The sequence below is a fragment of the Micropterus salmoides genome, unplaced genomic scaffold, assembly GCF_014851395.1.
Source record: "Micropterus salmoides isolate LMB-PRFRI ecotype aquatic unplaced genomic scaffold, ASM1485139v1 Ms_hic_scaffold_2, whole genome shotgun sequence".
Lineage (NCBI taxonomy): Eukaryota > Metazoa > Chordata > Actinopteri > Centrarchiformes > Centrarchidae > Micropterus > Micropterus salmoides.
The window spans coordinates 3,019,385-3,043,209 of NW_024041150.1; the positions used below are offsets into that span (position 1 = coordinate 3,019,385).

Here is a 23,825-nt window from a genome sequence, read left to right on the forward strand (position 1 = left end):
ATTTAATGTTGTTTAATCTTTAATCTTTTTCGTTCCTCTACCAGGAACCAAGGGCGTCACGTTGTGTTGAAAAGTGGTGGGGACATAAGGGCTCAGGTCCCAAGGCTGAAATCCACCAACAGATGATCTCTTAAATCTCTTGTTCTTTGTCTTCCAGAAAACCAAAAGGGATGTGAATAACTTTGACCAGGACTTTACACGTGAAGAACCCGTCCTGACGCCGGTGGACAACAGCATCATCAAGCAGATCAACCAAGATGAGTTTAAAGGATTCTCTTACTTCGGGGACGAGACTGTGACCTAGACACACACAATGTCACACTGCCACACTAACACATACATGCATACACACCATCACCACACAACACCTAAAATATCTTCAAGCAAAGACACAGTATTTAAAGAAACACAGCCTCTGGAATGAGACCTCCTGAACTTTTCCAGATCTGACCACTCCAGGAATTATACTAGACCATATGTATCTCTTTTTATTTGTTTCTGTGGTCTTGTTGTATGTCCATTTGTGCATATCCCATCAAACTATATGTTCGAGCAGCATGTAAGTGCAGGTCAGATACTGTAGGAAATGACCCAGTGCTCCTTTACCTAGTCCAGATGTTTTCTGAAAGGCAAAGCAGAGGACCAAACCAAACTCTGTGTTTTGAAGTAGATACATAGGCAAGGTCATGGGCTGTTAGTGTGTGTGTGTGTGTGTGTGCGCGCGCGAGAGAGATAGTGTGTTTGAGTGTGCGTGCATGCATGCGTAGTTTCCTCTAGTAAGACTGTCATTTCTGTACATGATGTGCTGTGTCCTATGTCTCTGTGTTTAAAGAATGTTTTTTCTTCCCTAAACATGTATGTGAATGGAAAAAAATTGAACCAGTGATTGTATTTAAAGAAAAAAAAGGTCTTGAAAAGTACTTTATTCATTATAAAGAGATGTCAAAAGGAGATGCAAGAAAGCAAAGATTGTTTTCTGATGAAATCATGGTAAAATGAGAAGTTTTGTCTGTGCTTGATTTTAGATTTAATGTTAACTTTAAAAGCACCACAAAAGCAACACTTTGGCATTTTGAATTTTAGTTTAGTTTTAGCTCATCAGTTATTTTCTTACTGTAGGAGAAGGTTGCGCTGTTTTTCCTTCTCTCTCCATATTTTAGCTTCTTAGTAAATAGATGTTCCCGTTCTTTATTAAAAACCAAATGGTACCATTGCAGTACTTCACCACCGTGTTTATTGTTGTTTGGTGTGTGCTTAGTGTTAACAAGCTGTTTTCCATTTAACTCGATGGTTGATGTTGAGACAGTTGTCAAAAAATGCCGAGGGAGCCTTTAAAAAAGATGATTTATTTTAGGTCAAGTCGTCCTTGTTACTGAAGCTCTCATTGCACATTCGAAAGCTAAATCTTTCCAGCTCAACTCCTTTAATCCCTTCATGACCACTTGATCATTGAATTGCCGTGTGTGTGTGTGTGTGTGTGTGTGTGTGTGTGTGTGTGTGTATACATTAGCTGTGTAATCGGTTGCTGCACTTGACCTAAAGTCTCAGACACGACAAACCAAACGCCCATAACTCCACATTAAAGTCGCATGCACAGAGGTGAAAGTGTTAGCACATGTGACTGGATTGAATGTATTTGCTCTGCGGTGTGTGTGTGTGTGTGTGTGTGTACAAATATGGAGAGCTGTCATTGTGTTTCATTTTTTATTTAAAACATCTTTTTGTTTTTGTTGTCATTGTTGTGTTATTTTTACTGGATCATCTAGTTCTTACTGACATGTTAGAAATCTTTAGATTTCACGTGATGCAGCAAGACTCACTTAGAAACTCTGACCGTCATACTTTAGACCGTCCTCCTCTTCTTTGTACAGCCTCGACAGGGAGGTAAAATAAGCTTCAAATGAGCAAACAGCCCTCCAGACGTGTTGAGCGTTGTTGCAGGTCAGGTTTATGACTTTATAGTGAACTAAAAACAATTCAAACATTTTCAAGAAAATTCCATGTGCAATACTCTGAAAGTTTTTTTGTTTCTTTGTTTCTTTGTTTTTTTCTGTTTTCATCCTTTTCTCTTTCTGTCCTCTTTGTTTCTCTTTTGCCTCATGTTCAGGTACAAAGACGACTGCATTACATTTAGTTTTAAGGCACATAGAAGTTACAATTATTTCATCCAAGCACATATTTACTCCATTTAGTCCAATTATTCAGCATCTCAGTCATTCAATCGCTGGCAGTTCCCTAAGTTCCCCTGTAGTACATTCATATGTAATTGTCATGCATTAGTGACTACTTTTTGGCAAATGTTGACCGGAACATTTAGAGTGAGTGCGGTAAGTAGCGTGACATTTATAAGACACATTTGGCAGGAAAAGTGCAGCAGTAGGGAAGTGTTTCATGCCGCATCAGAGATGCTGTGTGTCATGTGAAGAGCGCCTTTCTCTGTGGTTTATTCTTTTAGAAATCTGATCCTGAGTGTATAGAGCTTCAGCATTGTTTAGGCTCACATCCCATCTCATCAAGACTCAATCTCAAGTTTACAGCACTGAAACTTCTATATTTATCCGTGTCCTCCATGTTTTCATGATCATCACCAAGTACTTTTTAATTGCCTAACATCGACCAAACATTAACCATGACGGGAAAAAAATTTAAATGGCACAGTTCTACATTCTGAATAAAATGTGTGATTTGTTGAAGAATAGTGGCACAAACCTTTAAAGAAAAATGCACTTCACTAATGCTAAATAGTTACACTTGAATGTCATTTGTACAAGGCAGGAGTGTCAACGAATAAACACATGCTGAGGACATTAATAATGAGTTACCTGTCCGGTAATCAGTCATGAGCCTAAGGAGTTAGCATGTGACCTGCCAGAAAAGCAAAATAGTTCAAACAGACAGCACCATCTATGTAGCATTAGAAAAACTATGCGTGTTGTAGCAGCAGTAGTGGGAGCAGAAGATTTATTAGATACAGTAGCTGTAGGAAGACACTCAGTCGCTAAACTCAGACACTCACACGCACACACACGCACATATGTATGGATAGTGGTGCAGATTCAAGATTGTATAAACAGTTTTACTGCCAACCAACTTCCAAAACACCATGTTTATGTTGTCCATCATTTACCATTACTTCCCCTCTCTTCTTTTCTGTGTCTCCTGCTGCATCTTTGTTTAGTCTTTAAATTAAAAATATCAAACTGTTTGTCCCACTGTGACTCGAAAAGGATCTCTCCCAGAAGTCCTCCATGCTAAATGCCAAATGCTATTTCCACATTTTCCACCCAGTGGTTTAATATTTGTTACATGCAGAAAGTTAGTGAATCAAGCTTAAGTGAAATTCAACACACAGCGGCATGAGGTTGATTTCAAACAACAGTGTTATGATTTTACTTACAGTATCAAATGTTCTTCTTCCTCGGGTCATATGCAGAATGTTACTGTATGTACATTTCTTTTTGCAGTCCCTGTAGTTGTGAAGCTTTGTATGTATATGTTGTCTTCTGACCTGTGGTTTTGTTCCTTTATGACCCTTCATTTGTGTTTATGTTAATATTTTTCTTTTGTTTGCGCTGTGTGCCAAATGTACTGTATTTTAAAAGGATGTGAAGGTGTATTTTAATTTTTGAAACAAATTAAATATCATGATGTCTGAAAGAAAGTTCTGTTTGTTTGGTGCATCATTTCTTTTTCAATTTCCTCTTTAACCCTTCTCCCTGTTGGTGTCTTATTGTAAATCATGGTTTGTGAAATGTAGTGATTTAGGCTTAACTTAATTAAGCATGACCTCAGTAAGCAGTAATCAAAACAATATAATCAAAATATACATGACATGTTCATACAGCACAGAAAATTGCTTTGAATTAGAAAACATGCATGGAGTTATACCTGTGCCAAGGAGGAGTGTAGAAATTGGCCACTTCAGTAATCTTTTCCATCTAAAATGTTGGAGAAGCTTGTAGGCAAAGACCATGTTAAATGACAGAAGAGTTATCTGCTTCGGAGTTTCTGAAAAATGTGGCGAGACCTGCTCTTAAGTGCAATGTTGGTGGGAAACTTAACGCTTGGCCTCAGTGTGAACATCAACAATAGTTATGACGCAGGCTGTGTTATGGATGTATAATCTTAAAAAGCCGCCAACATGCAACACAAATTGATACAGTTGTACAGTACATCTAAATATCATACCTGATAGTCAGCTGCAGCTTACAGTAAATACACATTTAATTTATGGGCTCAGTGGACACTGCCAGTAAATTACTACTAAAACAAAACATGCAAATTGTGCACTTTGATTTCCCTCGATGACGAACTCTGTGGGGAAAATTTCCAAATGCAGAGTTATGTCAAATAAAGGTCTGGTAAAGTAATGACGCCACATTTACATCTGGTCTGTCACGAACTGTCAGGAGAAGGGTATTTTCTTCTCATCATTTACTTAAATTACCAGTCGACTACAACAGCATGTTCATTGTGAGATATACAATGAACATGCTTTCTGCCACTTTGCATATAGGCTACTGTACAGACTGCAATAAAAATGCTATTGTTGATTGACAGCTTATGACTGATAATAAGAGATGATAGCAAGATTAGCTTATATCTTAGCAAGTCACATTGTTCAGATTGCAAGATATCAAGTGACTCTTCCAATAAATACTGCACTTTGAGCCTCAGAAAATGAACCCCTGCAGGCTTGAAAGACAGCTCTGAATAGGGTGTAGCTGCTAGTTTTATGCCGTTAGGATACGTTAAGGCTGGGACCAGTGGAGACTCAGAGGATTGTAGATGTTATACAGATTGTTAAAAAACAAGATTAATTTGTGAGTTTTAGAAGTGATTTAGTTAGGCATACGATAGCTGCTTTCAATGCTAGAAGTGTAGATAACTGTCTATATGGACTTAAACATGGGACAGCTGTTCATTTCCCATTTTAAACTGACAGTAAACAGTGTTTTTGCCTTTGAAGCATGACTATGCTCATTCCATAACCTAAACCATGCGTTTATTTATTCTTGTAAACGAAGAAGACGAAGGTGCCATTATCTTAAAGCGCTTATTTTAATCCAAACCATGATCTTTCCTTAAACACAACCAAGCTTTGCCAAAACCAAACCTTAACCAGAGCGTTGTCACATCATAAAACAGATTTATTTTTCCACAGTGATTTGTAACAGTTGTGCTGGGCTGGATGTCGTCCTGCCGATAGGGGCGTCAGATCAGAAAACTCTTCTGGATCATTCTAGAGGTCATGGACAGAGAACTTATTTTGTTGTTTAATTTGGAGGACATGGGCTCCTAGCTCCATATTTACTGTAAAGGAAAGAGTGGTATCCCTGTTAAAAGTGCCTCAGTTGGATACAGGTGCAGGTGTTTGCCTGATGAAGACCTTTTACAGTGGATATTCCTGTTAAAGTATGTACTGTGAGGGGGAAACAGAAGACTGACTCCTGCGATCATAATTGACTTTATTAGTTTCTTATAAGAATTGCATATTTATCACACTCTGACTTTCTTTACAGCTCACACCTGTTGCAGATCAGGGACAAACAGGTAGCGCGCAGGGGAGGGCGGAGGGGGGGGGGGGGGGGGCGGCTCCCGGTGGCCTTTCCAGCCAATCGTCGTGCCGTCCAGGGACAGCGGCTTTCATGGTGCCAGCTGAGCTTCAGGTCAGACACCGAGCAGCTTTGGGAGTTTTCAGATCCGCAAAGCGAGGAAAAGTTTTGACAAGCGAACCTGCGTGCGGCTTCTGACAGCAGCAGCTCAGCGTTCAGCCTCAGCCCGTGTGTGGAGAGCTTCTGCGGGTGAGAGGCTGTACAATCCTCGGCAGTGTTCTGAGACTGTGCGGCCCCGATACCCCTCCAACCCCCCCACCACCCCCACCCCCCTCCAGCCTGGACGGTCACAGTCCGCCTGGTTTCATGGACTAACCGACAGTTCACATGTTTAATGACATTATCTGTCAGAGGGCTCCTTCTGACCAGCGCACCTCGAGTACCAACACGTTTCACTTGTCTTGACTCTAAAGTTGGACCTAACTTTGCCGGGGAATTACAACATTGTTATCGTGCATAAGCGACAACATGACGGCCGAAAAGGAGAAAAAGAGGTAAGATTTAGCTTTATTCCTCTCTGCTTTTAATTTGCCGTTGGTTCTGGGTTTATTGAACAGAGCCTGTGTTTATTAAGTAGGAAATTGGCTGACAGTTGGCTACTGTGACAGAGGGAGACCTGTTGCTGCAGCGCTGCATGTGACTTGGCCTGAATTTCTGCTCTGATAGTGGCTGTTATAAATCACAGTCACAGCCAATGGCTCCACGCCGTGTTTATAAGAAAGCTTTGTGGCAATGTTAACGTCTTTTTAATACAGTAATGACCACTTTGGTTGTGATTAGACTCCTGTAAGCTAAGGTAAGTAGTTGGATTTTATTTAGTCTGTACTGACAGGAGATATAACTTGCCACAGGTTATCTCCTGTTGAGTTTAACCAGATTTAATTGTGATTTTTGGATACTTTTAAATGTCATGAAACCGTAAAGGCCTTTTAAAAGTGGTTTGTTATTAGTGGAAACATCTAGCCAAGCAAGCACCAGTGTTTTAACTATACTAAAATCTAAACAAGTGGAGGCCATCATTGCTCAGTCATATTTAATGTATTTACTAATACAAGAATAAATAAGCATTCATATGCAAATAAAGTCCCTACTGTTACATCTTTCCATACTAAGTTGTCCTGTAAAGAAATCACATTAGCTTTTGCAGATTAAAGGTGTATAGGCTCAGGGCAGACAGCTCTTTTTTATTTTTATTTTTTTAGAGGAAGCTGTGGTTTCTTAACATGAACCCTCATTTCCTTGCAAACCTTCACAGAGCTACAGAAGATGCTTCACTCCTGGAGAGAGGATGCTTAACCGTTAAAATAGCACAGTAGCCTTGCATCTTTCTAATAATATCTACACAGAATTTTAAGCAAGGCAGAGCTAGACAGTATGTTCCAACAAAGCTGCAATTTACAAATTCTGCAGCAAACCACATGTGAAAATGGATATTTGAACTACTTTAGCTGCTTAATCTTTTATCCTCTCGCATGATTTCCTTTTTTGAAGTACTTCTTTATGGTGTCATCAGTGTGTCTTCCTGCAAGTGACGTCCTGCTTTTTTGGTTGTTAATTGTTCACCAGTGCTGATGATGTCATTGGCCTAATCTTGTGTAATAATGCTTTACTGGTTCCAGCTTGTCCCAGTTCGTGTCACCGTTAACAGCGATTTAATCATGCCTGTCAAAGAGAGACAATTATCTTGTTATCGGTGGAAAATCCTTAATTTGATTGGCTCTTTCTTTCTAATCAGATCACAGAACGGTGTTTCATTCTTAGACTTAGAAAAAACACAACAAATGGGACATGTCATTATTATCTGTAAAATAAAAGAACAATAATCTTCTGCTTTCACGCCACTAGGAGAATCAGTTTGCCTGACGCCTTCTTGTCTGTCCAGTCCACCCTTGTGACTCTTCTCTCCAGCGCTCCTCTAACCGTCGCTATCAGATCAGGCCTAAACATGAACAGAGCAGGTATTAAGGCAGAGGACAGAGACACAGGACTCTCTGTCATCAGGGATGAAAACAAGAGAGAAACGGCGAAAGAGAAGAAATGAAATTAAGAGACAGAATTTGAAATGAGTCCAGGAGCATTTCCTCTGGCTCGTCAGCGCCTTGGTGCTTCCACCAGAGAGCTATCGGCCATTTTAGGGAAGGAGACCTGCAAGTGTGTCTGTGTCTGGCTGCACATGAAAGTGTGTGCGTGTGTGTAAGTGTGTGAGAGTTCACTAGATTTTGTCTCCTCATTGATGTGTTGTCCTCTGTCAGTGTGTTAGTCTTTGTTTTACACAGTAGCACATGGTCGCTGCTGCTGCCTGGAAGTCATAATTGCTCTGATAAGTTGTATGATTCATGACAGCTGCCTGGCACATGCTGTGTTTATTTGAGAGGCGGCGATTCAGATTGGTTTTTATTAATACAACTCATGTTGATGTAAGAGGAAGAACTTGTTTGAATGTCTTTATGTGATTGTCAGCTTTCTGTCATGGTGATAAAGACAACTTTGGTATCGTTTGTTTGGCACTTAAAGGACATGTTGCGGTGTTTTCTCTAATGAGTCCCCTATTCAAATCAGAGAAAACCAAGAACCTGCATAAAAAAGATTGATGAAATTGGTGCCCCATAGTTCTTTGTTGATTGACCAATTGAGAACTATTATTACCAGTTAACTATTTGGCCCAAGATGATGTCCTTCAAATGATTTGAGTTATATGACCAACAGTCCTAAACAGATATTTAATTTACTTTAATGGAAGAATGAGAAAACCAGCCAAAATCCATATTTGATAAGCTAGAGCCAGTATATTTTAGGTATTTGGGCATCAAAAATAAATTTAACTTAACTTTTTGATTCGTGGCCTAACCGTGTTAGCTCTACATACAGTGGAACACACACAGACTTGAACATAGGATACACAAGGCAATGCATTTTGCTGAGAAACAGTCAATATAAACGTGTATAAAAGTGTTTGTAATAATTTTTCCCAGCTCATGTATGTAAATGAGGTGGACAAAATATTAGAAACACTTGTCAGTATAATGCAGTCCAGTACACAACCTTAATAATAAACATACTATAGTACAAAGCATAATTATCGTCTTTCTGACAGTGTCTGCAAAAATAGGAAATATATCCGCTTTGCAGAAGTAGAATACACGGCAGAGCTGTTGTATTGGATTGCATTAGATTGTACAGGTGTACTTAATGAAGTCCACACTGAGAAAGGTATAAAACACAAGCTGAAACGGACGACACCATGTGCTTGAATAAAATGCGGTGGCAGCCGTCACATTCCGACCCAAATCTCCAGTGGTTAGAAAGATCTAGGCCACCCACTAGTCTTTATATCATCAGACACATCATGAACATGTGTTTCAGTAAACATGATGCCAGAACCCTCGGCGCCAAAGCAGGAAGTAGTGTAATATTCAGGGTTATAAAAAGCAAAAGTGTGTGTGTGTGTGTGTGTGTGTGGCGGTAGACTAGCAGTGCCATGGTTCTGGGTCCCTTCCATCTGCTGGAAAAGTGACCACACCTTAAAGGTACTGGACACTCCCGGTGTTTGTTATAGCAACCAGTAGCCCTAAATACACTCTCGGCTCGCTGTTCACATTTTATAACTCAACCCAATTCCTAGGTGATAGCGAACAAACAAGTGTGTTATGGGAGTTTACCTTAAGTTTTGTGAAGCCATGTTTCTCTGAAATTATCATTTCAAATGCACGGTATTTAACTTGTGAGCTTATTTGTTGAGATGTGTTGTGTGACAGCGCCAGCAACAAGACGAGTGATCAGACAGGTTTTAGGTCTCCAGTGTTGCCATATTGATTTAAAACCAAGAATAACAACACCCTTGAAACATTTGTCTGTACATTTACACACAACAAGAGTCAAAACACATAATACTGCTTGTTGAAGTTAAATGCAATAACCACTTTTTTAAAAGAGAGTTAAAATGTTTTATGCAAATTAGAAAAGTTTAACTATTAAGTTATGAATTGGTTCTAACTACATGAAACTAAGAGATCTGATAAGTTGGACAATAAATTAAGATTATGCAAACATCAAATTCATCATATCTGCAGTTAAAACCACGGCCCGCTGGCTGACATCCAGTGTTTGATCAGTCTAACCCCATTAAAAACTCCTGAGTTTTCCTTTGTCTGTCAGCTTTAGTCAGCCTTTTGCGACAGTTTCACACGGTAACACTCACATTACTTTAACACCAGTGACCACATAAAATAGCTTTATTTTCACACCTGGCTGACTGATACCAGAAATAAGTTGAGGGCTTGTGAACCCCACTCACTTCTTTCAACATGTGATTGCACTGGAAACAATGTTCAAAGGTCAGAGTCCAGGGCAGCTGCCAGGCAGATATACATTACATGACTGTGGAGCGATTGATCCATTTGGGTGTATTTTCTGTCTCTTTTTATGTAAGACCTCTCACTGTTATCATAGTCAGTGGGGGATGTAATGGTATATTCTGGCAAAATATCTAGCAATAGACTGTATGAATTTGGGAAATCTGAAATAAAAAACACTCATAAAAACTACGAAGTGGTTATTATGAGCATGGTATGCCCACAGGAGGAAAAATAAAGAATCCTCCATTGTCACTGTTTGTCATGTATTAAAGAGTGAACCTTGCATGTATCACACCGAGACCTACACCTTCAAAAATGATTCAGAACATGAAGGCTAAAACTATTTACTGTCTCCTTCATTATCATTGATCCTGGTGCCATCAGTGAAAAGCTTCTTTGTTTTAACAGGAGTCAAGACGTAGTTTATGTGACACATTGTGATGTCTAATGTGTTTATGGAGAAAGAAGATTGCAGAACACAAAAATGGGGACAAACAAAAAAATCTTAACTCAAAGGAGTAGCATTTTCCAGAGCCTTAAACGGCATCTCATGGTCTTCTTCTTCAGCGGATTGGAGCAGTGTCCATCTGAGGAGGAAGACTGTGAGATGCAGTTGAAAGCTCCAGAAATAAAAACTAGTAAGTGGACCTTTCTTTGAGATTACTGCTATTCTCAAGTTTCACGCTCCAGTTGATTACAGCTGTCAAAGAAATGTAAAAAAGCCATTTACAATAAACATTCACGTCTGAGCCTACATGATTCCCCGTTATTCTGAATGAGTGCAAAATATTAAAATCATGCAAAGAATTTGTTGGATTGCCGCTAGTTATGACATTGATCCCGATGGAGCTTCTCATAATGTGTTTGTCATGCAAGTGTTGAATGATAAGTTTGAAGCACTTAATTGATCTTTTGGTTTAAAATGTCTTCTCATCAGTTTTGCCCCTTTGCTCATGTTTGTTGCACATTATTATGGGCTGCTACTGCATCATTGTGTCCTCACTCAGTTTCGCTAACTCATGAGAAGGTGGGGGCGGGGGGCGGCAAGTTGCCAAAACCAAGACAGAGCGAACAGAAGGGGAGGACAGACAGTTGTTAAACAAAACAGAGTGATAATCAGCTAGAAGTAACGGTGATATAGATGAACATAAATCAATAAGGAGGGTAAATACAGAAGAGATAGAGTAGATAGCAACAGAAGAAGCGACTGCAGGATTGTGGCGGACTGTTCAGGCCTGTCAACTCAGCAGTTCACATCATCGCAGCACTCTGCAGCGAGTCGAGGCCTGGTTGGCACAGTGCCGTCATGCCTCTTTTGTGTGCTAACCCCGGGCCAACCCAGACTCTCAACACTACCCAAACATCGCTGCACTTACAACAGTCGCTCAACCTGCCCTCTGAAAGACAGAGGAATGCAAGGAGAAATAGAGAGTAAAGCCCAAATGTCCAAAAGTGGAATGTCTATGAGTTGGTTCACTGCCTCTTGTACACAAAAAAAATAGTAATAGTTTTTTGTTTTCAGAGAGGGGAAGCAATTAAGTAGATTAATTCAAGTACCGTGCTTCAATACAGTTTTATGGGTCTGTGGATTCATATTTTCCATTCAGTATGAGATATGATCATAAAATATCACTCATTTATTTCAATGTTTTAGTCATTCAGCCTTAATAATTATAATGGCTACAGTTATTTCCATCATGGATTAAGTTTTTTAAATATTTATATAAATATTTTGGGGCATTTTCTTTATTTGACAGGACGGTGGATAGAGCGTGGAAATGAGGGAGAGAGATAGGGGGCCGCATGCAGCAATGGGCCTTAGGCCGGATTTAAACCCGGGCCGCTGCAGGAAGGACAAAGCCTTGTGCAGGGCGTGCGCGCTCTACCATGCCTATAAAATAGCAGATAAAAACTGGCAAATATCCATCACAGTTCCCCAGAGCCCAAGGTGACAGCGATCAACAGTCCAAAACTCCAAAATTACAATTATTCAAAAAATTAAGAGTCCTCACAAACTGGAACTGGAGGCATTTTTGCTCCAGTAATAACTGACTTTTAATTGATTATCTAAATTGCATAATCTTATGTCAATTGACTTATTGATAAATTGTTAAAGCACTAGTCAGTAGCAAGTCTTTCAGGTCCAGTTGCTGTTAAAAAAATTTTGCAGCGAAAGCAGTGTTAATATGTATGAGACCAAGTCAGAACTTGAGACTCTAATAGTTTTGCTTAAAAGTCTAAGGTCAAGTCTTGACGGAGTCAGTTGTCAAGTCGTATTTCGTAGCAGTCTAATCTGAAGTCCTAATTGTTGTGACTTACTGTAAGTCTGTATAAAGTCTATAGCTCCATCAAAACCCTTGAATCTCTTAGAAATGACATTTATATACTAATAATGTCTTTACTTATATACATAGTTATATACATATGTGATATATATTTGCAAAAGAGGAAAGAGGAAGACATAATGTCACCTGTATTACATCTTTTGTCATGTTAACATCTTTAATGAACATCATCACTTCATCCAGAACGTATAAGCAAAATGTTCTGTGATGATGTAATTTATTTGTTTTACTTTAAATATCTGTCGCAGCGACTAAAGTGTAATTAAACTTTTTCATGGTTATGTTTAGGCACTCACAGCTCTCAGGGAGAGATTGTGATCGGGCTTTTTTTGTTGCCAAAGTGCTGTGCTTTGTAGGCTCACCATCCACCCCTACCGCATCCCTAAGACTTGGGTGAGGTACAAGAACATAGCACTTCCCTCACTCAAAAAAAACAAACTAACATTGCCAGTGAGCATAATCCATGCAGCACTTATGCTTCTTTAAAAAAAACTTGGCATAACACATTAGTAGTATATAAACACAATTTCCAGGAGAGCGGGTTTGCCTGAGATCATGAAAATCTACAAAACTGTGGACCCAAGGTCTCTTACCACACAGTAAAACAGTCAATACTTGTTTGCTTTTGAGTCTAGTAATTACACTGGAAGAATAAAAAGCTGACATCACAATAGATAAAATGTTCAACAGTGCTGAGTTTTCGCTTTCAAATATGTAACCCATTGGTTTAGTGGCAGTGATAGAAATTTCCCCAAACCATTGTCCTGGATCATTTTGGGAAAGCTGGAAACTGAACCTTGAACACCACTGATATTTTGCTTTTGGTGTGATAACTTACAAGAATCCCCTCTTCACTTCCTGTAATGATTCCCAGACCTGAACTGAACTTTATGATGGATGAGAAGTTTATTACTTTCCCTTAACTCAGACTCAGCTCAAAATATAAGATTTGTATCCATGTTCTGATTGAGTTAGTTCTTTTTTTTTGCCCTCCATAGTTCATTTTCAGCTCAAATCAGCAGCTTGACATCAGTAGCAACACTAAAAGCCACTTGAGTCTGTTTGTCAGTTTTGAATGAGTCTCTCTGTGGTTAAGAGTCCGTCTTTGTGCTTTGAGACGCTGTTTGGGTTTAAAGCTCTTTTTCAGAGTTTGAGAGGAAGATGAAGACAGAAACACAGGGAGACAATAATAACTGAACAAAAAAAGAGATTAAAGGGCATAGAGCAAGTAAAAATATTTACCTCAGAGTCTTTGGGTCAGTAAGTAGGAAAGCGATAGAGATGCAGATATAGTATGTTTCCCATGTGTGGGTAGTTTTATGGTTTATTGTTACTAGTTCTCTGAGGAGGATGCACAGCAGGGACTATTCAAAAGGGGAAAGACAGACTTAAGTTTGTACTGAACCTGCTGCTACTTGTAAACACTGGTGGACTTTATACTTTAGAGGTATGTGTAGATTCAGATGGAGGTTTCAGACCACCAGCCATTTACACACACATCACTGCCTATTGATTTGCTGCCATTCGCATGAGCTCCTGAATACCATGACGCAGAGCGAACAACGACACAGCAAGTAATGTGACTGTCAGCTAAGTTGTGGGTTAGCAAACTGTCTCTACAGTTCCTGCTGCGAAGCTAACATGCAGAGAGGACGTGGCGGTCCCGGAGCCGACACACCAGCTCCGGACAGCGATACTCACAACAACATGTCTTGGCAAACTAGAAACAAGGTGAATGTCCGTAGGCAAGTCATTACGTGACACATAAATCATGGCTGGAATGGCTGGAATAATGTTTTGTCCAAGTGCAGTTGCAGGCTTACAGCAATAAAACCAGTACAAGAGTCAGATCTACAAGGCCTTAACAACACATCAAACAACAAAAAACTTCATCACAAATAGTAATGTAGCAATATAAGATTGTGAAACCGACACAAGAAAACAAAACAAAAATAATTTAGATTTTCTTAAATAAAACGGCTCCTAGTTTCAAAGAATTGTCTTCATTGAGTGATAAATGGTCTTAGTGCTTACAACAGCAGAAAAATTTAATTGTACATTATGATCTGATATTATAAAAAGTGGTGTAGAGCAGGGTCCGGAGGCCCCTGGTTACCTGTACGTAAAGTCCCTTTGGCCCTCGGGGGCCCCTGCACATTGAGGGGGAACAGCAAGGGTGGAGAGGAGGTGGTCTGGGAAACTTCTGCTGCATCTTTCCATTGTTATTTTTATCTCATTCATTCTCACCCGCCCACTCCCCGTCCTTTCTTCAACCTCTTGCTTTCCGTCTTTGTATTTTTTGTGTGCGTGTTTTGCTCGTATAACATTCTGTCATTTATCCTCAACTCCCAGCTGTGCTGTTTGTTATACCCGCTCACTTTGTTGTTGTTGTGTGTCCCCCCCCTTTGCCTCCCCAGTCCCTCCATGTTTGAGGTCAGACCTATATGTCCCCCTCTCTCCCCTCATTCAGAACTCTGTCTCCTTGCCATTTCCTATTTCCTGTCCGCCAGCTCCCCTTCTTCCTCTTCCTCTTCTACCAAAGTGGTCAGGCTCCACGATAGGCTGTGTCACCTGGCTGAGCTCCAGATCCTCCCAGACTCCCTCTCCTTCACCTTAAGGTTGACCATGAAAGCTCCTTAAGTCAAGTCAAGTCAGTGTGATGACAATTTCCTTTTTAAAATTTTTCAAAAGATAACAAGCCCTTGATAATGTGAACTTTGACATTCCATCTATATCACTATATCTCTATATCTCTGGCCATGTTTTGTTTTGTAAAAAGGAAGATGGACACCTGTCGGGTGTTATGAGGAGAATTTGAGAGATGATGTTGTAGCACACAGATAAGGACAGCTGTTCAGGGCCAACACAGGAAGTATGTGGCAAAGCATAATACATGGACATGGAGGTCAGAGTATTGAACTGGTATGTCCAACTTTTATGTATTTTATTTGTTTTTACTGTAACCACAATCTTTGTGACCTGTGGAGTTTTGTTGTGAGCAAACAAAAGTTATGTTTACATTCAGAGTTTCTCACCAAAATGCATTAGTAAAAAAACAAAAAACAAACATACTTTATTGTCACATACACATACATGTAGTGAAATTCATCCTCTGCATTTAACCCATCCTTGAAGGGAGCAGTGGGCCACTGTACAGCGCCCAGGGACCAACTCCAGATATAAAAGGCCATGCCAGGTCAAACAGCACTGACACTACCTAACATGTTTTTGACAGTGGAGGAAACCGGAATCCTTTGTTTACATCAGTGTTTGTTAGCAAAAACTCCACAGGGTGCCTTTTTTAACCTGACCATAACTATACTATAGTTGTCTTGTGTGCATGTTGTAGAAATACATAAAGAAAAAAGGAAACAGTCTCAAACGTAATGAATATTTATATATTATTAATTTATTTATTAGAACTGTCCAATATCAGCTGTTTGTCAGGCCATAGTGTTAAATTTTCACTTCAGAATAAAGGGTGTTTAAACTTTCCAACATATTTTGACTTTATGGAGAGTACAATGATACAAATGCTACAGTTGAAAGTTCTGGAAAAAGCGGCAAGGGGCTGGAAGGGGAAGTACATCCAGAGCACGTCCAGAAAATGTCTACAGGTGCTGGATTAAAAAACAAACTGAAAAACCTTTGCCAAAAATTAGTAAGTGGACCTATTTTGCTGGAATTGTTTTGTCAAGAATCTATATTCATGCTTCAAAATGCTGTTTAGAATCAACAAATAATTAACAAGTAAATGCTATTAAAGGTGGTTTGAAACTACTAGATTTAGGTATAGTTTTAACAAAAAATGTAGATACTAACTGACTACGTTGCTAGGAATGCTTCAGCAATTGGTTATCTCACCAGCACTATAGTTTTTACCACTTTCATTCTTGGTCATGTAAAGTCTGTGTGTGTTGAAAGTCTAAAAATAGTCCTCTCTTCTGTTTGTTTCACCTGCGTGTTAAAAGCTTTCTCCCTCTGACTCATTTTCAACCATTTTAGCCAATTTCACTCTCCAAAGTGAATTTGTTGACTTTAACGAGCAGTGAAAACACAGCAGAGCCGCGAGGAGCTGAAAGCCAGACGCCCTTCACAGGATGTAACACTGCCTGAGACCTTGTTTTCTACCTTCAGATAAGCCTGAAAAGTGTCCCAACTTTTTTCATTTTGACACATTTGCATGCACAGAGATAAATTGCAGTATCCTTTTACTATTTCTTCCCAAACTTGAGTATCATTTATAGATTTTTACTTTTTCACTTTGGCTGCATTGCAAAATGAAAACTGGATTGTAACGTGGTATGTGAGAAGCTTCAGTGAGAGCAGTGACAAAGCCAACATCAGTAAGAGATTTGCATTCCTTTCTCTTTAAGTCTCTGTAAGCCTTTTCTACCCGTTACACTTTTCAGGACATGAAAACTCTATTTCTTTAATCTGTAATCTTTAGTCTCGATTCAGTCTTAAAATTAGTCCTGTCTCCATTTGACTCTGTCATCACATCTGTTTAGCTCTGTTTTAAAACCCAAGTTATCTTTTATTAGAGCTGGGCAATACACAGAAAACCTACGCATACCGACATTCAAGATCATCAACCCACAGGTGTGTTCTGTAGCTGTCCCACTCGTGGTCACAGCTCTTCTCACCTTTGTTCTACATGTGAATTTGAAACCAACACTTTAGTCAGCTGTCATTGTGACAACATGCTCACATTGAGATCTTTTGTGAATATAAACAAAAACAAGGAATCTATGACTGCTCAGATCTTAAACATTAAATAAGCATTTCACTAACCATGAGTTAACTTGTTTAAACTCACTGGAGTGTTTGCATCTACAATAATAGCCCATATTTATAATTATGTGATGTTTTTCCACACTGCTGACTCCTGAATTTTGAATTTATTGTTTAAACAATTTCATCCGGCCCTACTGCATGATGCATGCATGTGGGTGGCCAGTGCAGAGGCCAACAGCATACTTTGAGTAAAGCTGTATGTTGTTCCTATGTGCTCTCTTATAAAAGTTACATATCTATGAATCATTTATTTTGGTCCTGACTCGTAGCCTGTTGAAAAGGGTCCGCTCACCCAAATTACAAAACATATTTTCTCATGCTTTAGTGTTATGTATCGATGCAGATGGGCTTATTTTTTTCTGCTTATATTTTGAGATATCAGTCTGCAATTTCTGCCTCCACCCCAGTACAATGGATGTGAATGGAAGTTAGATTGATTATTAGCAAAGTGTCTCTCTTTCTCAAAACCTTCAGAACTCAAAGCAAAACTATTTGCATGGATACCTTTTTTTTTTTTTATTTAAAAGAAAATTTTACTTCCCACAATTCGTCTGACTGCCTGTTTAAATCTCAGCCATGCAGCTTGTTTGGTATTCTGATGGAGGGTCCCAGTCTGGTCAGCTGACCTCCTTCACACCACCTGTGGTCTCTCTCTCTCTCTCTCTGCACTGCCTGTAGCGCTCACCCATCTGTGCCTCTTTCAATCAGCCAGTCTATCCCGACCATCAGCGTGGCGTGGGCGGGTTTGTTTGTTTGTGTGTTAGTGTGTATGTGTGCGCGCATGCGTGTGTGTGTGTGTGTGTGTGTGTGTGTGTGTGTGTACCTCTCTTTCATGGCCTATCAGAATCATCAGCAATCTCCTGCATCGTTCTTCCCCTGATTGAGCAGAAGTCGGGGCCCCTGTCTGGGATAGCTGTTTGTTCGGACGTGTGTGTGTGTGTGTGTGTGTGTGTGTGTGTGTGTGTGTTTGGCTGTGTTTCCAGAACTCTATGTTCCTCAGGATCACAGATTAGCCAGTACTGTATTGTTGCTCTGTGTTTGTGCTCGGCCAGGCGCCACAACTACAGGAAGACCCACTGTAAGCAAGGAAAGGTTTGTGTATGTGTGTGCATTTGTATATGTCTACTTAGAGTGTGTGTGTGTGTGTGTGTGTGTGTGTGTGTGTGTGTGTTTTGGGTGTGGGCAGGCTCTTTGGCCTTTTCTGACCTTAAACCACTTTTATTCAGAATGAAAATGACCTGAAAATACACAAACATTAATGAAACAAAATGAACTAAACATTATTGAACTAAAGCACTCCAACATTTTGGAAAGTGCACAGAACAAAGTGTCTGTCCTAATACATCATTTGTAATTTTTTCTTAAAGGATAGGTTTATCATTTTTTCAAGTCTGTCTTATGCCTCCTATACGCCTTTATGTAAGACGGAGTGCACACAGGAGGACTGTAGATCTGTTTCTGTTTCTTCAGATAAATGTAGTTTTTGTTTCACCTGTTTAGATGCGAAAAGTCATGCTTTTAAAAAAAAAAAATTTTTTACATGGTTTTAAATGGTGCACCTCCTTTTTTAAATTTTTACTCCGTACGTGGACAAGATAAATGTGAATGTTTTTGCACGTTGATTGTTTGGATCTAAAGAAATAGCTCCAATGCTAACCTTTTCTGTTTCTACATATTTTAATATGAAATATAAATAAGAAGGAAGGCTTTGGTGTTGTTGGAAGGGGTATTTTCCCCTTTTTGTTTGAGGGTTGTTTTTTTTTTTTGGGCTTAGCTGTGCTAAATGCCTTCTGCATTGCTCTCTGAGACAGAAGTGATACTGATCTTCAAACATGATTTAAGACCAGGTTAGGGTGCGGTCAAATGTTCAGGCTTCAGTCAATGTCAATGAAATCTATAAATCTGTCCCTCCAGCGAGTGATGGTAACAACAAGAAGCTGATTAGAACATTTTTAGTTACTGAGCAGAAGAGCAAATGATCCATGGAGAGCTGTTATGAATTTACAGCAGCCTGACACCTGCTCTGGTAACAGGATCTGTTTCCTATAAGCACGTCTTGGCTTGCTACCAAAACAATCACATGGACACCAGGAGTTAATGTTGGGGCCTGTGTGTGTGTGTGTGTGTGTGTGTGTATACATGTTGCATGAAAACATTTCAGTCCAGATGTGAAGTAACAGTTTGCATACAAGATAAGAAAACTGTAAGTGAAGAGGAAAAGTTGAACTATTCTCCTGTTTTCCTCCATTTAATGACACTTGACTTAACTAACTGGAAAAGCAGAAGTCCTCTGCACAGCAATGCAATTCAGTCAATGCTGGTAAGGTTGGGTATCGACATCTTTATGTCTATTGTTTTTCATGCCACCTTACAGTTTACCTATAAATGAATGTACATGAAGCAAATTTTCTTACATTAGTACATGAGCAATGATGCAGTCCCAGATAATCCTGAACAACACGCACTTTATCTCCTCATGTTTGCATGCAGATATGAACAGATGAAGCTTTGTGCAGCGCAGACTGAGAACGCTACAGGGGGAAAACTGTATTAACAGTCTCATTACTGCCAGCAGATAGGGGAACAGACAAAATACGTGCAGCAGCTTTGTCCTCTTTATTGTTTGTTTGTTTGTTTTGTTAAGATTTGGACTGAACCTGAGAGCTTTTATTAGTGTATTTGTGTTTGCATGTCGGTGTATGTGCACCCGTTTTCCTGTATCCCTTCAGGCTCCAGTTTCGAGGCACTGACTGACAAGTTAATCAGAGAGAGAGAGAGAAAGAGAGGTGATTGAAAAAGCTAAAGGGTGTGTAGAGAAAGAAAAATGAATGAGGTATGAGGGCAGGGAGGACAGTTGCTGTCACACAGTCGTCAGTGTGAAATAGAAAAAGGAAAGTTGGTTTACTTTGCCCTGGAGCTAGTTGGAGAGGTAGAAAACACATTTGGCTCAGCTGCATTGTCCAGATCTGATGCAGCCTGTTTTGTGGGTTGATAATGTTGATTGATTGATTGATTGGTTGCAAAACCAGTTATTAGACTTTAATAAAAACTTTAAACATCAGCTCCACCTAATAATTAGAACCACAAAATGGTCATTTACATTGGACAGTTTGAAAATGTGTTTAATGACTTTTGGATAAATGGCAAATTACCAATACCAATTAAATTACACTGCAAAAAGGAAAAAAATAATCTTAATGCTTAATTGAGTCTTGAAGATTTTCCTATTGATTGGGGGAAAATATGCAAGTGCACAAAAAATATTTTAACCTGTTTTCTATAGAACTCACTGCAATATTTTTCAAGAATTAAACATAAGAAAAAGATAACACCACATTGACCAGAAACCAGGGGAGAACATGTATGACCTGTCACTCTGCAGTTACAAGATGAGCAGTCACATCACCCTACTCCAGGCTGAAACGATCAATCGATTATAAACACAGTTTATTATTAATTTTCTGTTGATTGACATATCCATTCATTCACATTGTTTCAGCTCTAATGTCTGGGTATCAAACAAAAATGAATGAATACATCTTAAGAGAGAAAGGCCTATTAAAAGGAAATATTTCATTAGGTTATACATTTCATGGTAAATACAGAAGCACAAACTACGTGTGCAGTGGAAACTGAGCAGCCGTGATGTCTACTCGGTTGCTTCATGAAATCTGATAGTTTACCCTGATCGAGTCATTGAGTTAAGTGCTTTTTGCGAATGTTACCCAATGAATCAGAGCATCCCTGTAGACTGTGTTAGTAAGTAAGTAAGTAAAGTAAAGGTGAGCGTTTGTTTACTGCACAATCATCTTCTACCCTGAAACCCAGGTGTCACTGCTGCTCTGCATTCGGTGTGTGTGTGTTTGGCCTCATGTGGGTTAACAGGCCTTGTGATTCGCTGTGGTTTAGAGTGACGGCGTTACTTTTGTCACCGAGGTCTCAGAATGCCAGGTATATATTTTCTACCTGTTTCTCTCTCTCTCACTCTGTTCATCTATTTATTTATCTCTCCCTCCGTCAGTGGTGGAGAAATTGCTCAGATCCTTTACTTGAGTAAAAGAAAGAAGTAATAACACAAAAAGGTTGGAACATTTTTAAATTGACCACAGCTGTCCTGTTGTTAATATGTGAATCTCAAGCCACAACAGCCTCTTGGAAAGCAACAGCAATGAAACAAAAATCCAGCATTATGAGCACAAACGCAAACAATCCCGGCAGGTTGCAGGTTGACTTCAGATATCCTTTTAGGGCTACGCATGCAATGTTTGCGTGAGTGCATGGTGAAAATAGCTGGCAACCCGCATTACCCTGGCTTAGGTTGCTATTCTCAAAGGTCTAAAAGCAGCGTCAAGATGTGCCAATGAATCAGAGCAGAACAAAGAATGTTATCTCTGCTTTTACATCATTTTCTGGTGAGGACACAAATCAGAGCTGTGATTCATGTGATGTTTCCATTTTGGCAGCTTCAGCTTTCCCGTGTTTAATTCATGTTTTGATGAAGGTGTGAAAAGGCAGGGGGGTGGTAGGGGGGCTTAGAGGTGTACTTTTTGGATTTGTATTTTAGGTAACAAAACTCTTTCAGCGTTTAGAATAAAATTTCAGACTTTTTGTTGTCAGCTTTTTGGCTGAGTGAAGCATCACTACTCATTAGCGGTGACCTCACTGTGTATGTCAGTGTGTGTCTTTGTGTTTTGATTATGTGTTTGGTCAGTGGGTGATGTGTCAAGCTGAAGTGACAGAACCTTGGGTTGTGGTATGCTTGATCTCTGGCTGGTTTCTTTCATTTTTTCATAAGCGTTAGTTTGTTGCCCAAGGGCAGAGGATGAATCCAGGTGGATTTCTGCCAGTAGCAGCTGGCCATGTGTCTGTGTGTGTGGCCTTTTTTAAATCATCACAAGACACTGTTGTGATGATTCAAAAGGTCAAATAATAAAAAGAAATCATTGCCAATCACAGATTAATGGCTTATTAAAAACATATGCTGTACTTGTAAAAGTAATGGCTTTTTATAATTTACCTGTGATCACACACCGACTGAAATGAGACATTTTGGGAAACACACTTGATTGCTTTCTCACCAGGAGCTGAACTGCTGCGCTGTATAGCGTCGGGTCATTCGACAGCTGTAGCTCACAGCAGGTGCACAACGCAGATAGAAAAAGTAGTTACAGTAAGGTACGATGGCCAGAATGATGAATGTGATTAAAATGAGTAGTTTGTTTCAAGACAACATTTGTAACACTGGAAGGTGAAGTTTCCTGACGTATCATCTCGCGGCTATCCCAAAATGTTGGATTATTCCATAAAATTCAAGTCCTCACACTTTCTGATTGTTATGAGCTTGGGATTTTCATCAGTTCAATGATGGTATGAATGTCATATAAAAAAAAATCAGTTAGTTGCTGTTTTACATCTTGGTCAGCTTGACCACTGTGCTTCATTAATGAAATGTCTGTAGTTCTGTATCTCAACCAGACTTGCTGTATAGAAGTCAAACTTGAGAACTTTTTTTCACTCCGTTAACCCATCCAGATCTCAGACGGCCACAGTTATCCACTGGGGATTCTGCTGTACCATAGCTGCTGTTTCTTAGAGGCATGCTAAAAATTCCCCGTCACAACGTTTCTGTTGAGAAAAGATAAATACTGTATTTTTAACAGGATCAGAAAGCTGTTTAATCATATGTGTCTACATGTGACTTAATATCACACTTGGTACACCTACAAGCTGACAGTTGCCACATAATAATATGGTTTTAACAGTAACAGTCCCGTGTTAATGTTGCTTCTTCCGCTTTGAGAAAGTTATGAGGTTTACAAATCGACCAACTTCAGGTTAACTGCCATCACAACAACCTTTTAGCTTTGTTACTCGTTTGTGGACCCGTTCAGCCTCAAGGCATTTTCTGGTTAAAAAAGCTACAAATATTATATTTCCTTGTGGAATTCTGATATTGGTAGTACTTATTTCTCAAGTTAATTCTGATAATAGTAAAATTTATAGCTCCAACGATTAATTGATAAGTTGTCTACTATTCACTTGCCAATTATTTTAATAACTGATTCATTTGTTTGAGTAATTTTTAAAGAAAAAAAGTAAAAATTCTCTGATTCGGGCTTCTTACATGTGAATATTTTCTGGTTTCTTTACTCCTCTTTGACAGTAAACTGAATATCTTTGGATTGTGGACAGAACACGATAATTGGGAAACACTGACATTTGTAACCATTTCCAACATTTTATAAACCAATCGAAAAAATAACCCACTGAATAATTGACAATGAAATTTTTTTTCACTCTAATAAAAAAGAAGAGATTTTTTTTTTTATGGTAATAAAATAGAGAGGCTGCGTTTTGATAAATAAACTTTACAGGTTGATGGTTCTTACTGGTGTCCTTTTAATGTGATAATCCTTCATTATCGTCAGAGAGCAGTAAACAACTGTTTTCTATCATCTAACAAGTGCTGCAGTGACCTAAATACTGAACACACAAAGGTGAAATACTTTCTGATCATACAGCTGTAAGCTGATCAAAGTGCCTTGTGTCAGTGATAATAATGAGATACTAAACTGATCCTTCCATCGCTTCATGTCACATCATCCCACGTCCACCTGACTCTGTCTGCTGTTGGCTGAAAAAGGACAAAATCTCTTGAAAATACCCTTAAAAAGAAAATGAATCCGGCCTTCACAAGCCTTTCAAGTGTTTTC

General features: G+C 39.3%; 2 protein-coding genes across 2 annotated transcripts in view; both read left to right on the plus strand.

Moving 5' to 3' along the window:
* Positions 1 to 3,661, plus strand: part of LOC119912380 (protein kinase C epsilon type-like) — an 82,186-nt gene extending 78,525 nt beyond the window's left edge. The window contains 1 exon segment of the mRNA XM_038731557.1: positions 158 to 3,661. Coding sequence (XP_038587485.1) covers positions 158 to 304 — 147 coding nt within the window. The 3' untranslated portion in view covers positions 305 to 3,661.
* Positions 3,662 to 5,633: 1,972 nt separating this feature from the next.
* LOC119912382 (endothelial PAS domain-containing protein 1-like) overlaps positions 5,634 to 23,825 on the plus strand; it is a 52,616-nt gene continuing 34,424 nt past the window's right edge. Inside the window, 1 exon segment of the mRNA XM_038731558.1 lies at positions 5,634 to 6,109. Coding sequence (XP_038587486.1) covers positions 6,084 to 6,109 — 26 coding nt within the window. The 5' untranslated portion in view covers positions 5,634 to 6,083.